Genomic DNA, 17,534 nt, shown 5'->3' on the forward strand with positions numbered 1-17,534 from the left:
TTGAGGCCCTTGTCATGAGTCACAGCAATGGGAATGTAACTGAGCTTCTCACAGGATGGCAATGCTTGTGATGAAGTAGGGATTGCCACTTTAATTGGGATGGAGCCACTTCACATTTTGATAACTAAGTTTACTTCCTAAAATTTTTTCTTAATATATTAAAAAAAGTTTTGTGGTCCAAAAGGACTTGGTATCAGTTCATATAAAAACTAGGTAGTGACTGAAGGGGAGTATTCATCACCATTTCTTTTTAATCTGCTATGTGGCCCTTATGTGGCCAGGGAACGGAGAGTCTTTGAAACAAACATTTTTATGCTGAAACAATCTACTCTCTTGTCTGGTGAGATTGCTGGGATCTTATGGCGAGCAGAGTAAGAAAAAGTGAAGTTAGCAACCATAATCTGTATCCTACAGAAATGACACATTCTCAAAGAAGGGGCCATTCTGCTGACTAAGTCCAAGAAAATGACACTCTACGAGTTGGACCATGCAATGTTAGATCTCTTCAGGCTGACTGTATAAAGCATTTGATCTTAGTTGTACGCAGAATGAAACAATAATCCCAGATTGTATCATTGTGAAGTAGGAGCAACTTTGACTGGCGAAAATTCGCAGACTGAAGTCGTGTTCAATTATAAGCCTCAGTTTACAATATAGTTGCATAAAGCCTCAGTTTACAATATAGTTGCATAACAAAACAATGCTTTTATTATGAGCAAATACAAATTAAATTAATAAAGAAGCTGTTATTAACACACAAAAACGTGACTACGCCACAACCACACTACTGAGGCTTAAAATGTATTTGTTTTATCTGTAAGGTTAGGTAATGCAACAAATGAATGCAAATAATAATTGATCTCATAAAAGTTCTTGGAGATGTGTCTCAATTTGTGTAACTAGTTTAAAGGCATTTTATAAACAGACACTCAGCTGCACAGCAAGAAAGGAAAGTTCTAAATATTTGCTGTGGACAGTTAAGTATGTTGGTTTTGACAGCAGCCGATAATGTTGAACGTCTGTTATGAATGTACTCTCCACTCTCTCTCTCTCAGCTTGAGTAGCAATAACTATACATTGCATGTTAATTTTTTTAACTATTGAACATGTGCATAAACGACAACTGCACGCACATTGATGAAAGAAACAAAGATGCACAAGTATGTGAAGCAGTATGTTTCAGGGGGTATATGTTATATTGTCTCAGTAGCTGAGAGGTTATATTGAGGCATACAGTGCAGAAAATCTCAGTTAGAATCCCAGTCAGTTCATGGGATTTTTGGTTATCCAATTGATCCTACTCTCTCTATTGTACTAACCATACAGATAATTGTAACAATACTACACTCTGAAACTGTACTGTACTTTCCATTTTCTGAGCATTCTGGACCACTGTGGTGGGCAGCATTCCACGTGCTTATGTGATGTGAGTTGTTTTTTTCGTTTATTTTACAGGTATCTGAATATTCTGATGTGTCTACTGAAAATTACAAAGAATGAACTCATTCTCAGAATTTACGGATAAATCCTCGAAGCTGAGGTTTTGTTTGGACAAAAGTATCACACAGCAGTTAGAACTAACATTGAGAGCACAAAACGAGATACTATCTGCTGGCACCAAGCAAACGAAACCAGCCTCTGACTCCAATGTGCATTTCACTTTTTAAAAGTAAGATTTTATGCCACAGGAAGTTTTCAGATGGTGGTTGGCAGTTTGTTTAAAACAGACGTCACAACAACCTGCAGTGATGTCTACAAGGTATTAGCCCGCATTACTTCCTTTTAGAATAATGACGTTTTACAAACAAAAGACAGCAGAGACAGAAGGTGGTTTCAGAGCGATTTATGTAAGGCAAGTTTAGAAACCATATTTTAACTGGCAAAACAGTATCAGGAGCAGAAACAGGTTCTGACCCTCATATATTAATTGTGAAATACAGATTAAAGCTGAAGAAATTTAAGGAGGTGCGAATTTTAGGAGGTGGGACTACAGTAATAATAAACAACTACGATTGTCAAGAGGTACAAGAAGAGCATTGTAGAAAGGGGTATCAGAATATGATAAAAATAGAATGTATTGCTTTCAGGGAGGAAGTAGTGAAGGCAGCAGGGGTAAACCTAAGCACAATGACCAAAGTCCATCAAAAATTCTAGGATAACACGGAAGATGACAGATTTGATTGATCACTGGAGTATATGTAAAAATAAACCACATAAAACATGGAAAATGGAATACAGAAACCTATAGACAGACTGACTGGGACAGGGCAAAGATGGAAAGGCTAGAGGAGAAACAACACAGTAGAATCATGCCTGACTATAGGTAAGCTAGATGCCACTTACAGAAAAATATGAAAAGCCTTCAGAGGAAAGAGAGGCAGCTGTATGAACATCATGAGTTCAGAAGGGAAACAGTACTACACAACGAAGGGATGGTCGAAAGCTGGAAGGAATATATACACCAGCTGCACGATAGAAAGAATATTTATGATAATATTATGGAATGACAAGACTAAGTGGGTGAAAATGAGATGTGTGATACGACTCTGCAATAAGTATAGGAATACACACTGAATGACCTAACTTGAAACAAGTACACCTGGTGTAGATGACATTATCTTAGAATTACTGAGGTCCTCAAGAGAACATCACAACAAAACTATTCCACCTGATATGCAGCATTTGGGTTCTTAAGAAATGTGGGAACATTAAAGCAATTAAGACCCAAAGACTCAAGAGATAAGATTGAAGAAAGGTAAACCCAAATTCTTATCAATTTTAGATTTATAAAGAGGAGGAGGAGGAGGAGGAGGAGGAGGAGGAGGAGGAGGATGATGATGATGATGATGATGATAGTAGAGAAAGACCAACACTTCAATACAGTTATCAGGTTCAAATGGATGTAGGCTGTAGTAGTTAGATGATATAAAGAGACTAGCATGGAGAGAAGCATCAAGCTGGTCTCTTCATTGATGGCGATGTCAGGAGTAGCAACAACACATGGTATTTTTGTTTCCAACATATGTCTGCATGACAAGCCATTATAGATTTACACTTTATGACCATGTCTCTGGACAGCTGCTGCAGTTGTTTCTCAAGAACCCTGTAATGAAAAATGTGCAGAACCTAAATTTGTTCCTATTACATTGTTTTATCTGCTTGTAGTGAATTATATCAAATTATAATACAATTACAATCAAAACAATTTCCACTCCACCTGAAGTAAAATGGACAGTTTAAGCCAGGTTTTTGGCCAGACTGGCCTGGTGCACAACGCACGTTTCATTCATTCATAAACAAGTTCAGTAAATCTGGCAGATTTTCTCCAAACCATACACAAAATGTCCACTGTTGGCACAGTGTGATAAGCATGGTATCATCTCAAATGATTTCATAAATACTTATATTCAGTCTGTCATATGATATTGAATGTCTGCCAACACAACATGATTTAATTCATTTCTTCAGCAACCAGGCTATGTCAGTGAACATTCTTCACAATAAAGGAAAGTATAGTCAGGGCAAAGTTACAGCACAAAATAACAAATCCCTTAGAGTTATTAGTTCTCAGCTCTCATCATTTAGTTTCATTGGGTTACCAGACAAAATGTTGCATCTACTCTACTGTCACTCATGAGTGTCCTGCTGGAATGGTCACCTGTGAATCATAAAGCAGATAGCTAGCTAGAGAGAGAGAGAGAGAGAGAGAGAGAGAGAGAGAGAGAGAGAGAGAGAGAATATAAAATGAGGGTACCTGGGGTAGATGAATGCTGCTGCTGTTTGTCTTGCTCCTGCAGGTATCTTAGTGTTAAATCGCCAGCTAGTTCAAAACACTGTATTCGCTGCTCATCCCATTCAGCCTGTTTGTACTTTGATGATGAAAGAGGTGGAACTTTTTCCAAGCACATCCCTGCAACATATTACACTGGTACATACATTACATAGTTGATAGTACATAAATTATAGCTGGTTTGTGATCATATTACTATATAAGAAAGACCATAAAATGTAATTAACTGGGATCTGTTAGTACGGCGCCATAAATTACATGTCTACTTACTAGAAGTCAAAATGCTAACCTTTAATAGCATATGATTCGGCGACAATTCTTAGACTCCGACTAGGTAAATGCTTTTCTGTTAACGACTGCAATTCGGCTTGATTGTAATAATCTAGTGCCTCTTCATAATGACCCATTGCATAATGCGTTTTTCCAAGAAGTAAGAAGACATCAAGAAGTAGGAAACCAGCCTAAAAAAGATTTGCATAAGATTACAATCTGCTATGAGAGTAGTTGGGGGCGAGGGAGGGGTGGGGGGTTACCTTCACTGCTGTTACTGTGTTACTGAGTCACCACCACCCTCACAACTTGTGCAAATAAATCAGCCACATAAGAAAACAAAAGCCCCTAATTCTATATTCATCATTAAATGCTGCAACTTTACAGCTTCTTAACAGGGTCAATCCATACCAAGTGGCCCAAGAGAAAAATAATTGGTTGCTTGACCATCTCAGAAAAATTTTGTATTTGCTGGGTGAATTCCCCAACGTTTAGTAGTCACAAAAATATTTTTTAAAAAAAATTACTGTTTATTATTTTGAAATGGTAGCCACATTTGTTCCAGGCCATATGCGTTTTTTCATATTTGCAAGCATCTACATTTTTTACATTTCTTCAGTAGTGGATAGTCCTTAGCCTTTCAGATAAAATGCATTTAGTTTAACACACACTGTGCTGCAAATTAACATCATTATCACTTAGCTGAATGTATTCTTCAATATATTTTTAATAGTTCAAAGTTATCAGCCACAAATTTAAAAAACTATTTTTGAACAGTAGTTTTCCCAAGAAAGATTAATTTCTCAGGTTTAATATTTTTTCTGCTATTACACTGTATAGTATAGTTACTTTTTATAGAGTATCAATGGTGAGCAGCTTACACTTAAAAAAATACACTATTTTAAAAAATGGATTTTTTTATTTTTGCTTTTTGTGGCCTGCAATATCTTTGTTGGGGGACCAGATAAAAATCTGAAAATTTCACAGTTATTAGATGTTTATGATATCAAACTTCAGTATAAATTTCAACTCTGAGATTCAATTGGAAGTTATGGGGGAAAAAAAAATTACAAACACGATTCAAAAATATGTTTTTTAACATCTGCAATATTAGGCTTATGGAATAAAATATTTATCAGTTACAGTATATGATTTAATCATATCGATGATTACTTACTTTTTTATTGAAAATAAGCCTACTAATTACATTATATTGTTCTCTTATTATTTGTTTGTAGTACATCGCTCATTGAACATTTGAGTTATTAGTTCACTCAGTTTGGGTATTAGATTCTAAGTTCACCCAGTCACAGTTGTAAATTCCATGGGAGACAGCTTCCTTAGTACAGTTGTAAGTGACATCCAAACTTGATCGTTCTCAGTTTTTCAAAAGATGTCCTTGGTCCTGTAGGGCGATAAAATACAACATGTACATCTTAGTTTTGACAGTCAATATTATCAGCTTTGCCAATCCACCATTGTTCATCGTAAACACAAGCCACTATGTCATTATTTTCAAGAACCAGTTGAACAAGTTTTCCACACTGATGAAGTTCACTATCAGGTGAAGTTGATGTGATCTTACACTTCAATAAGTTGTGTGAATGGGGTAGAAAACAATGAAAAGATCGAGTGCCTTTAATCTTCTGACAAGTGTTGTGTCTTTCCTTCAAGATACTATCATAGACTTCTTTGAATTGAATTTCCTCACATTGTACAAAAACATAGGTAATGACTTTGATATCTTTTTTACAGAATTCAAACATTTCTTGAGGTGTTATCATATGATTGTCGTCAGTCAGCTGTAGACTTGCTTTTGTGATAGCTTGCTTTGTTGTACCCCCCAACACCATCACAAGCATTCTTCCCGTGGCATGAAGCAAAAAAGTGCCATTCTACATCAAACCCAAAATCTTGTTTATGAATTTATGAAAGGAGATGTTAATAATTTTTTTTTTTTTTTTTTTTTTTATATTGACTTTGTGCCAAATCAGAAAAGTAAATCAGTTCTTTAATGGAAGAGTGCTGCTGTTTAATGTAGTTTGTTAATTTTAGTTGAAAAATGTGCACTGCTTTAGTGTTGTGTTCAAGGTAGTCACTTATGACACAAAAGCTGTTGCTAATTAGTTTATCTTCATCTTTATAATAGAATACAAATGGATGAACTGTGGACTGCTTGTTTACCCAGTGGTGCCCTTGTACTTCATCTTGAGCAACAAAGGAATAATTTTCCGAAAAGTCAGCAAGAACTAAACATTCATCAGCCACCAAGGTTTGCTTTTTGTCTTTTAAAAATTTACTTTGAGCTTGTGCAATAAAATGATGCATTTACAGATTTTCAAGGTTAGCCACCAACACTTCATAAAACCATTCTCATGATTTTATGACTGTCACCATATCAGTTCTGTCCAGTGTCACCCACTGTTTGTATTTTATTTTGTCAGCAACAAATCGCCTTTTTTGAATTCTTCAAACATGTCAAGTAAGACTTGTTTGCCTGGAAAATCTTCACATTTTCCCTTGATAATGCAATTGTAACTGTCGATATTGCATACCATAACTTCCGAAAGGTCTTTATAGTCAACTCTAAAATTGTCCCCATCTATAATCAACTTTATGTTCTGCTGATACAAACACAAACATTATGGGTGCCAGATCCCCTGCAACAACACACCATCTTGGTCTCAACTCGCAAAACTTCTATGTTCCAATTTTAATGTCAGGATTTTCTTTTTTAAATTCAGGGAATAGTTCAGTAAAATTAAACAATATTAACCTTTTTTGTCTTTGAATCTTAGAACCATTTTCTTTCACAGAAACACAGTCTTTTTTGCCAGACATCAAACGACTGTTATTGTTATCGTCATAATACTGAGTAACTTTATTGATTGTGTTTTCATCTACGAAATTAGATCCACTTTTCTTTTGTAATGCTGGTAAAATTCCCTGTTCTTTTATTAATTGCCTTGTTAACTTAACAAGACGTTCTGACACATTAAATTCATCACTAACTTTTGCTCGACTCCAAGAATTGAGCAGTAAACTGACAATCTTAATTTTATCCTCTTTGTCTCAAGTACTACATTTAGTTTTTCTATCAAATCATCATATTCGGTTGGTGAAGTTTTAGAACTTCCATATGTTTTAGTACAAATTGTATTTTGAAATGATACTTCCAAATTCTTTTTGACTGTAGCTGTCATATTCTCAATTTTTATATTCAAGGCACTTGGTCTTTTATTTTGACTTAGTTTTCTAATTTTACTAGCAGGTGATACACCCAGGATTTCACAAGCTGTATCTACTTTCTTAACGGTTGCCGATTAGTCACAAAGTTCTGTATATGATGTTTCAGGGGTCCATGCAAGACTGACCAAAAAGGTGATGAAATTTTCTTTAAGTATTTCATTTCATGGCACTTGCATGTTGATTTGACCTCTGGCCGACTCTTAAGTAAAACAACACTTTTTTTCTTCACTGTAATCTTCGATTAAAGTAATGTCTTTAGGATATACTCCACACACACTTTTATGACATGTTTCGTTAATAACAACACCAACAGAACACTGAGACTCCATTTTTCAACTGTACACTTCAAGAACTTCTAGCTAAATAAGTGTGAGTAGACAACTGTTGGTGTAAGGGGGAAGATAACAATCAGACTTGTATAGACTTGCAGATGCAACTGTTAGCCTGCTGAAACAATTACCACTGCATTGTTTCAACAAACAATCATTAGGTAGTGTAATGTGGTGTGTTACATTATGCAATTGGTATACTTTATTTGATTAGCCTACCAGATATCGCAGGTGTTAAAAGATGTATTTTTGACTCATTTATAATTTTTGTCCATAACCTCCAATTGAATTTCAAAGATGAAATTTACACTGAATTTTGCTATCACAAAGGTCTATTAACTATGAAATTTTGTCATTTTTATCTGGCTCCTCAACAAAGATATTACAGGCCACAAAATAGAAAAATTAAAAAATCCATTTTTTAAAATAGTGTATTTTTTTAAAGTGTAAGCTGCTCACCATTAATACTCTATAAAAAGTAACTACTGTTCAAAAATAGAGTTTTTTTTAATTTGTTGCTGATCACTTTGAACTATTAAAAACATATTAAAGAATACATTCAGCTAAGTGATACTGATGTTAATTTGTAGCCCACAGCGTGTTGAACTAAATGCATTTTATCTGAAAGGCTTACGACAATCCACTACTGAATAATTGTAAAAAATGTAGATGCTTGCAAATATGAAAAAACACATGTGGCCCGGAACAAACATGGCAGCCATTTCAAAATAATAAACAATAATCTTTTTTTAAATATTTTTGTGACTACTAAACATTGGGGAATTCACCCAGCAAATATAAAATTTTTCTGAGATGGTCAAGCAGCCATGCTGGACCACTTGGTATGGATTGACCCAACAGTGACGTATTATAAAATAAATTACTATTGTTAGCAATGTTGAACAACCTAAACAGCTTTCATAATTAACAGTCATTGTGGGTATACAGAAGGTAAAAGCTGGTCTAAATACACGAGAGAATGTGATTTAGGTATCACAAATATTTTTTTTTTAACAAATACAATCATGAGCAAGCTGTAGTGTACTACCCATAGTAAAAATACTACAGGGAGAAACAAAGCAATTTAATGCAGCAATATTCTACTTTTACTAGTCAAAACAGTTGTTGTTGTTGTTGTTGTTGTTGTGGTCTTCAGTCCTGAGACTGGTTTGATGCAGCTCTCCATGCTACTCTATCCTGTGCAAGCTTCTTCATCTCCCAGTACCTACTGCAAACCTACATCCTTCTGAATCTGTTTAATGTATTCATCTCTTGGTCTCCCTCTATGATTTTTACCCTCCACGCTGCCCTCCAATACTAAATTGGTGATCCCTCAATGTCTCAGAACATGTCCTACCAACCGATCCCTTCTTCTAGTCAAGTTGTGCCACAAACTTCTCTTCTCCCCAATCCTATTCAATACCTCCTCATTAGTTATATGATCTACCCATCTAATCTTCAGCATTCTTCTGTAGCACCACATTTCGAAAGCTTCTATTCTCTTCTTGTCCAAACTAGTTATCATCCATGTTTCACTTCTATACATGGCTACACTCCATACAAATACTTCCAGAAACGACTTCCTGACACTTAAATCAATACTCGACGTTAACAAATTTCTCTTCTTAAGAAACGCTTTCCTTGCCATTGCCAGTCTACATTTTATATCCTCTCTACTTCGACCATCATCAGTTATTTTGCTCCCCAAATAGCAAAACTCCTTTATGACTTTAAGTGTCTCATTTCCTAATCTAATTCCCTCAGCATCACCCGACTTAATTCGACTACATTCCATTATCCTCGTCTTGCTTTTGTTGATGTTCATCTTGTACCCTCCTTTCAAGACACTGTCCATTCCGTTCAACTGCTCTTCCAAGTCCTTTGCTGTCTCTGACAGAATTGCAATGTCATCGGCAAACCTCAAAGTTTTTATTTCTTCTCCATGGATTTTAATACCTGCTCCAAACTTTTCTTTTGTTTCCTTTATTGCTTGCTCAATATACAGATTGAATAACACCAGGGATAGACTACAACCCTGTCTCACTCCCTTCCCAACCACTGCTTCCCTTTCATACCCCTCGACTCCTAACTGCCATCTGGTTTCTGTACAAATTGTAAATAGCCTTTCGCTCTCTGTATTTTACCCCTGCCACGTTCAGAATTTGAAAGAGAGTATTCCAATCAACATTGTCAAAAGCTTTCTCTAAGTGTACAAATGCTAGAAACGTAGAGGTGTTGACAGATGTGAAAATTACCAAACTATCAGTTTAATAAGTCACAGCTGCAAAATACTAACGCGAATTCTTTACAGACGAATGGAAAAACTGATAGAAGCTGACCTCGGGGAGGATCAGTTTGGATTCCGTAGAAATGTTGGAACACGTGATGCAATACTGACCCTACGACTTATCTTAGAAGAAAGTCAAAACATTTATGAGCACAGAAAATACACTCTTAATTTACTTCTATAATATATAGCAAAACATTCCTTCATAAATAGTGCAGTATATATGTACATAAATGCACATCCTCAGTAAATCTTGCCTATATGACTTTAGGAGACATTTTGTACAAATTTAATAGCAAACAAATAGATGAAGGGGCCATAAATGTGAAGCATGCTCACTATGAATGACCAACATTGCTCCACACTTCCTTGCTACGGATCCAATGAAATTTTTAATGGTTGCTTGATGAGCATTTTGTCAGTCCTGAAGAAAAGTATTCTGCAGTTCAGAAATAGCCATGTAAAATGTTAATCTAGATGGAATACATCTTCCACATAAATTTCAGGGATATTTGCTACACAACAAGAGCTTGAAAGATACTGTACTTAAACATTCAAGCCATCAAAGAACCTTTTTCAAGGACAGGCAATGTCAAGCATTTCTGAATACCCACTTCTGTCCATATCAGAGTATCACTCACACATTAGCCATGCGTAAGCATCGCTAGGTCAGCAAGACAGTCTTTTTCTCTTAAATATAATGAATCACCTTATCCCAAATTATCCTAAACATTACATCTCCCCAAACTGTCATTTGGTTCATAGTGGTATAAAGTACACAAAATGCTAAAGAAACTGATGTTGTTGCCTTAATGCAGTGACCTTCCTCAGGGTGTGGAGTGTAGGTCAGGAGACAGGTATTTGTATGTGTAGCATCTGTACTGGCCAACAGCTTACGAAGTTTGTCTATGTATCAACATAAAATAAGACTGAGGCAATCAGAACACTGAAGACATCCAATAAATAGGCAGGATGACTACATGCTAGTTGCCAGCGATCCAGGCCAATGGGTCACCAGTAGTTGCAGGGCAGTGTCCTCATCGGACATTGGTGTAGCCATCTAACAAAACAGTATAAGCAGAAATATAGTTTTAATTTAGTGACTACCAGAAGGGAAACTAGATAATTAGGAGTTAGTCAGTATTTCTCAATGCGCTACAAATGATCAGAAAGTTACCACGCATCAGTGTGAAAATTTATGACTAGCCTCCCATTAGCTCCCCCATTCTGATCACAGGAGGCTATGGTAAAAAATACAAGATAGTGACAGTTGTCTTATGACTTCAGCAGAGACACTATATACAGAAATACCCAGCTACATGAATATTTTCTCCAGCATCAGTGAGTCCACTGTAATACAGCTGAATCATTATTTTAGTATTACATTATGAAGAAGCAGTATATCCAGTATATTAGTGGTAACGACACCAGTGTTAAAAGGACTACATAGTTATATCATCCCCAGGTTGTTTAGTGTATCTTGACTGACTCCCTAACTGTTTCAACCAGTATTCCTAAATTAAAAGTGTTAAATGATAAGCGAGTGACTGGATGGGAATATTTTAATAAATAAAACACAATGTTTTCTTGCAATTCCCTCATTAATCACACTCTCTTATTTTTTTATAACTGAATACACTTTTGCTTATGGTAAAGACATTTTATTAAGCCCTCATGGAAAGACTTCACCTTCTTATATACATGAATGTTTTGTCTAGTGTTGCCCTGTTGCAAAAAAGTAATGGTTGTGTTTTGTTCCAGAAAAACAATATGAATAACTCCATCATCCCAAAACTCAGATGACATCATTTTTCCAACCAAAGAAAGTAGTAGTCCCTTGCCCCACTCGAGCATATCTTTGTCAATATTTCATTGACTGACATTTTGATTCAGGCTCATATTGGTAGATCCAAGTTTCATCTGACGCAACCTAATGTGTGTAAATCTTCTGAATCTTAAAGTGCTAACGTGAGTCTCATCTTCTTGTGATAATTGTTAATTCTTGCTTTCTTAGAGCTCCAGTTATTCCCTTCTCTTAAATTTATGGTGCCTTTCATTTTTGTGTGTTTTCAAATATAAATAGTGTGAATGTTCATGTAATGGAGTGCTGCTAATAGTGTGCTAAATCATCTATTTTGTACTTTTTGTAAATCAGTTCATGTCAGTATTTGAATGCTTTAGAAATGATATGACATCTGAGCTGACCTGTCCAATAGTACCATATTTCTCCCTTTAGTTCTTCAGTCAAGTATTCTAGCAGGATTATGACATCATTACCTTCACATATTTTATTATGTTGGTTAACATCTTGGAATTTTTATGCTATAGCTATTAGCAACTGATGCATAATCATGTGGCATGTTTATATCAACAGTTTTGTTTTGCTTATCTCCCAGGTAAAGAGAGAAACACATGTAAACATGATGGGCATAAGTTTACATTGTGTGTGTGTGTGTGTGTGTGTGTGTGTGTGTGTGTGGTTTTTTTTTTTTTTTGTTTTGTTTTTTTTTCTCTCTCTTTTTACAAGAGTGTACTACATGGAAAAACATATCCTTTTGAGATCCATTCACCCACTCAATTCACAGGTTTATAATACACATTTGATTCCTATATTGCATTAGAGAGAGAGAGAGAGAGAGAGAGAGAGAGAGAGAGAGAGAGAGAGAGAGGCGGGGAGGGAGATCATCATTGCTGTATTTCTAGCAGTAGAAGTACAAACTCTGAGGTTCAACAATATGCAATTAAGCATCAATGAGGTCAACAATGTGTTCTATGGTTGCTCATTTTGTTTTTGAGATGGGCACCAGAGCAGCAGTTGTTAAATTGGAGTCTACAGATGTGATCTAGTTGCAAACACTTGGTCAGAAAAGTATTTGGAAGGAAACTAAGTAGTGTACTGAATTTTATGGTCACTTGTCAATAGAATATTGAACTGTACATCGCAAGTAGTAAACATTGTCCAAGATTGAAGTATTCACAAAAACTAAAGTTTTATTTGAATTTTGTGCCATGATTTTGTTACTATAATTCAGTAATACCCTTTGCCCAAAAATATAACAAACTAATAGTGACACAGCAATTCATTATGCTTAATCAACTCCTCCCAACTGATTATCAGATAGCACAAATAATGAAACAATTCATCACTGACAAGAAGATGATTATCATCAATGAAGTGAGAAATAATGAAGATTGTCTGAACTGACAATGTGCATCAGATGATGACTTCATTGGAATCTTTGGAGACAGGTAATGCAGTAGAATTACAGTACACAGTGAGAGTGCAGTTTTCCAGTATAGTGGCATTTTGTTTTGCTAAAAATAACATTGGAAAGGAGGGATAACTTGTGTACAACGAACTACAGAGAGGTGTGACTTTTGGAAACAATAGGCTATGTGTGACCCTTAACAATGAATGCTAACAGTGAAGATACTGCCACAAGTGCAGGAGATATCTGTATGCAGGACAATTCCAACATGAATTTTAATTCTGAAAAAGATCTGTAAATTTTGTTACATAACAGCTGCTTCAATTTTGATGGTATCAAAATTAGAGAACATGTATTAAACTCAAAAATGGAGGCTGCGACACCAACATGAATAATGAGGAAAAGCAAACTAAAAAACAGACTGATGATCTTGAACACAAATTAAACTGGGTGGAGGATCACATAAAAAAGAATGCAAAGAAAGGAATTGGCCTGTACGTTCACAGGAACAAGAATGAATTATGTAACAAAACTATGATGGGACAATCCAAGTTCAAATCAGAAGTTGGAGCATTGACAGCTATGCAAGACGAATATTGTGTGCATAATAAAACTGCACTCCATCAGGTGGAAGATAAAATCAATGAACACAGCACAGAGATCACAATACTACAGTGTGATTGTTAACAGCATAAACAGGCACTCATTAAAATTGTAGCTGGTGTACAGGAACAATGCACTAAAATGTAACTGTATCCTGAATGCAATACCAAATTATTGTTGATACCAGTACCGGTTCATGTAACTTTCATGAGTTCACACTGACTCAAGCATTGCATCCCATTGGCTTTCCTAAGCCAAATCAAACATACTTTCTCAATACTGCATCCCAAAAAACAAAAAACAGATATGTGTGTGAGAATTTCAAAGGCATGTTACATATGTGGGGCATGAGAGTAGCTGAGTAGTTTTCATTATTCCAGTGAATTCCAGGCTGCCTTTTGTAATTAATTTTGGTCTGCAGAACAACAGTAGCCAGTCAAGTAAAAATGATTGATGCTGCCACCACACAGCCACAGTGAAGATACCATTTGTGTACTTTTGCAGAGGTATTGGGACCATAAAGTATATATGGATGAGCCTCTCAAAGACATAGAACTCAGAAATCCATATATAGTGATTACCTGCTCATGAAGCATTAGCCCTCCCAAGACACAAAGACATCAACAATGTATATTTGATTATAGATAGAAGTGAAGCTCTCGACACTGAAAGGAGGAGGCATGAGAACATTCACTCTGATGTAAGAAACAGGCAGAAACGGGCAGCTTGGGCAATAAGTGGTCTAAGTTCACGAACCTCTTGGTGAGCCCTGTTCACGAGACTGGGTATTTTGACATTGGCCTATCAATATTCCTCACTGTCATTTCTTGTTAACAATATTAGCTGCTTTCACTCAGTTAATACTCGGCAGATCGGACTCCCTTAACTCTTGTGCAGAAAGGTGTGCAGTATACTGCTGCATCCATTTTCAATAAGCTATCACCAGAATTAAAAAATGTTAGCAATAATCCATGTGTTTTCAAATTGTAACTGAAGAGTTTCCTCGTGGTTCACTCCTTCTGTTCTGTCGAGAAGTTCCTTGAAAAATTAAGCTGATTCTTGTTGTATTGTTGATTGTGTTTACTTAAACTTGTGGCTTGACTTTTTTTGGGTTCATAAACATTTTATTTTTAACTGTTATTACTTTTGTTGTAATTTCATGTACTGACCTGTTACATGACTTTGGAGATTTGCTCCTCAATTTGGTCATATGGAACTTGACGTGTAAATAAATAAAATAAAATATGGGGATAATTGAGCTATCAGAGAGCCAGTGTCTCACACATATGACATAATTTTCGCAAATGGAATAAACCTGACCTGATCAGGTTATATAGCGAGTACTATACTGGCAGTAATCCTCGTCTTGAGATACTAAAAGGATGGAAGTTTGGAGTTTAAAATCCAACTGACAGCACAATGATTAGAGATGTAGCACAAGCTATGATTACAAAAGAATAGGGAAGGAAATCACAGAAAACCACTGTACCACCAGACTCTGTTTGATATAATAGTAAAATTAATTAAGTACAGTGATGCTGCCAAGCATATTGTTGAACAAAGGCGGCACACATAAATGAACATTAGCTTAATTGCTACTCCCTAATATATGTACTCATCCTGTTTCCATTCGTAACGTGAAAGGAGATCCGCCAGACCCCTCTACTACTTTATGGAGAGCACAGTTCCACATTTTATGAATAATACAACATTATTTTACCATACAGTGTTACACTTATTAATCAGAAGTTCAAATCTAAAGATCAATACTGATGCCATGTTCATGGGGCTCTCATTGAACACTGTGATAATCTCTTAATTGTCACTTTTCGACATCTGCAATATTCAGCTGATTGGGATGAAAACTCCTGAGTGTGACTAGTTTTGATACATTATTCTTCTTCTTAAGTGTTATTTGTCTTAAGTATTCTTTGCTAAAGCATCTCCAACCAAGCTAGCACAAAGAATTTAACACTGTTAGGGGCATGTATTAAATCCTTACAGCCTACAAGTTATGTAAACAGTTACTAAAAGAATATCAGTGTAAAAGTTTAAATGTAACTTTTGAAAAAAAAAAAGTAGATAAGAAATAGAACTGATCATTATTTTCTTATTGTTGCAATATGTGAGCTATAGTTACGTAACTTCAAGAGTCCTCATTTCACACACAAAGTTCATTCATTCATTTATTTATTCAATGACTACTTCATGAAAAACTATTCCCTTAAAACTTTTTAACTAACAAAAAATAATATAATTATATATTATATTTACCGAGACTGCCTTTTATTCTTTACTGACCATTATCTCAGCAGTGTTTTGCTACATTCCAGGGACTTTTACAGTACTTTCATGGAGGTAATTGAACATATAAAAAATCATACTTTCATTCATCTTGTCAGGTAGAGGTCTTTGATTTAAGTCTTACAGTGACAGTATAGTTTGAGACAAATGCTTATTGTCAGGAACTTTGTGTCTTATTTTGCATTCCCAATTGTTCACTTATTAGATAACATGTTTCTTCACTCTTGATACATGTAATTTCTGTATACATTTACAATACTTGGCTCGTAACAGTTTCCAGTGAATGTAACTGTTCATTTCTACCCACGGTGATCATGATGACGACGACAACACCCTATTATTGAAATGGACAGGAATGTTGAATTTATCTGTTAAAATTGTAGCACTTACCAGGAAGTGGGTGATGGCTTTGGATTCATCAAATAAGTCAGGAATGGCATTAAATAACAATTTTCCACCTCCACAATTTTGATGAAGTTTTCAAACTGAAGATCAAACTCACGTGTCTGGGTGCAAAAGTTCACAATTTGCAGATTCACTGACATTTTTTGTGTGTATGTACTTTCTTTATTTATTTATTTCTTCATATATTTTTATTTATTTTTTCATTTATTTTTTATTTATTTGTGCATTTATTAGAATAGCAGAGTTGCACAATTTCAATAAATATGGAAGCTCTTAATCTGGTTTTCCCAAGTTATCTATACAGTGCTCATCACAGAAAGAAAATTAACAATAAATTAGAACCACTTTTGGGTGATCCAGATTTATAGTTTTCAAAGGCTAGAAAGTCTGGAAGGATTCAAGACAGCAAGTACACCAAGATCATGCCTCAAACCACGTGACAAAGATAATTAAGCAAGTTATCAGAATATTGTGGATAAAAATTAAATCATTCATATGCCTGAACACACAGATTTGTTTATCAATCATGTGCCAAAGACATCAAAAATCACACAAAAGATATTGAGTAAACAAAAAGATTGAGTTGAAAACTAACAGTAGGGCATGTGAATCACTACAATGATCTTTGTTACTTTCAGTTGGAAGAGACAGCAGTGCAGTAATTATTTGCAAGACAAAGTGGTCCAGTAGAACTGTCAGTTCAGAAATCAACCATCAACAATTGAAAATGTATTATTCAGAATGAGAGATAAAAAGGTTTGAAATTTTGACGAACATGGCAGCCAGTAGTTGTTTGGCAAGTTTCTGTTACAGACATATTTACCGCCTTGAACAATAATGCATTCATTGTTTCTAAGCATTGCTTGAAAACACTATCATGCAATATATATTTTGAATAAGCCGAGGAGTTGCATCGGTAAACAGTTCTATCACATGTTTATCAGGCCTTTCATTTCCCATTAGCTTGCATGATTAATCTAAGGAGTAATGTCATTGGCTCAAGAACTGTCTTTAAATGTTAGAAAAAGGCATTGGACAATAAGAATCATGCAGATTGTATTTTAAAGAGTTTCATGTCATAAGTGGTC

At 35.4% G+C, this 17,534-nt stretch overlaps 1 protein-coding gene across 1 annotated transcript in view; it reads right to left on the reverse strand.

Annotated features, from left to right (window-relative positions):
* LOC126470017 (tetratricopeptide repeat protein 7B-like) overlaps positions 1 to 17,534 on the reverse strand; it is a gene marked incomplete in the record, with an annotated part of 205,659 nt that overhangs the window by 124,936 nt on the left and 63,189 nt on the right. The window contains 2 exon segments of the mRNA XM_050097494.1: positions 3,755 to 3,910; positions 4,080 to 4,251. Of these exon segments, the coding sequence (XP_049953451.1) occupies positions 3,755 to 3,910; positions 4,080 to 4,251 (328 nt within the window).

This window comes from Schistocerca serialis, chromosome 3 (assembly GCF_023864345.2).
Source record: "Schistocerca serialis cubense isolate TAMUIC-IGC-003099 chromosome 3, iqSchSeri2.2, whole genome shotgun sequence".
Lineage (NCBI taxonomy): Eukaryota > Metazoa > Arthropoda > Insecta > Orthoptera > Acrididae > Schistocerca > Schistocerca serialis.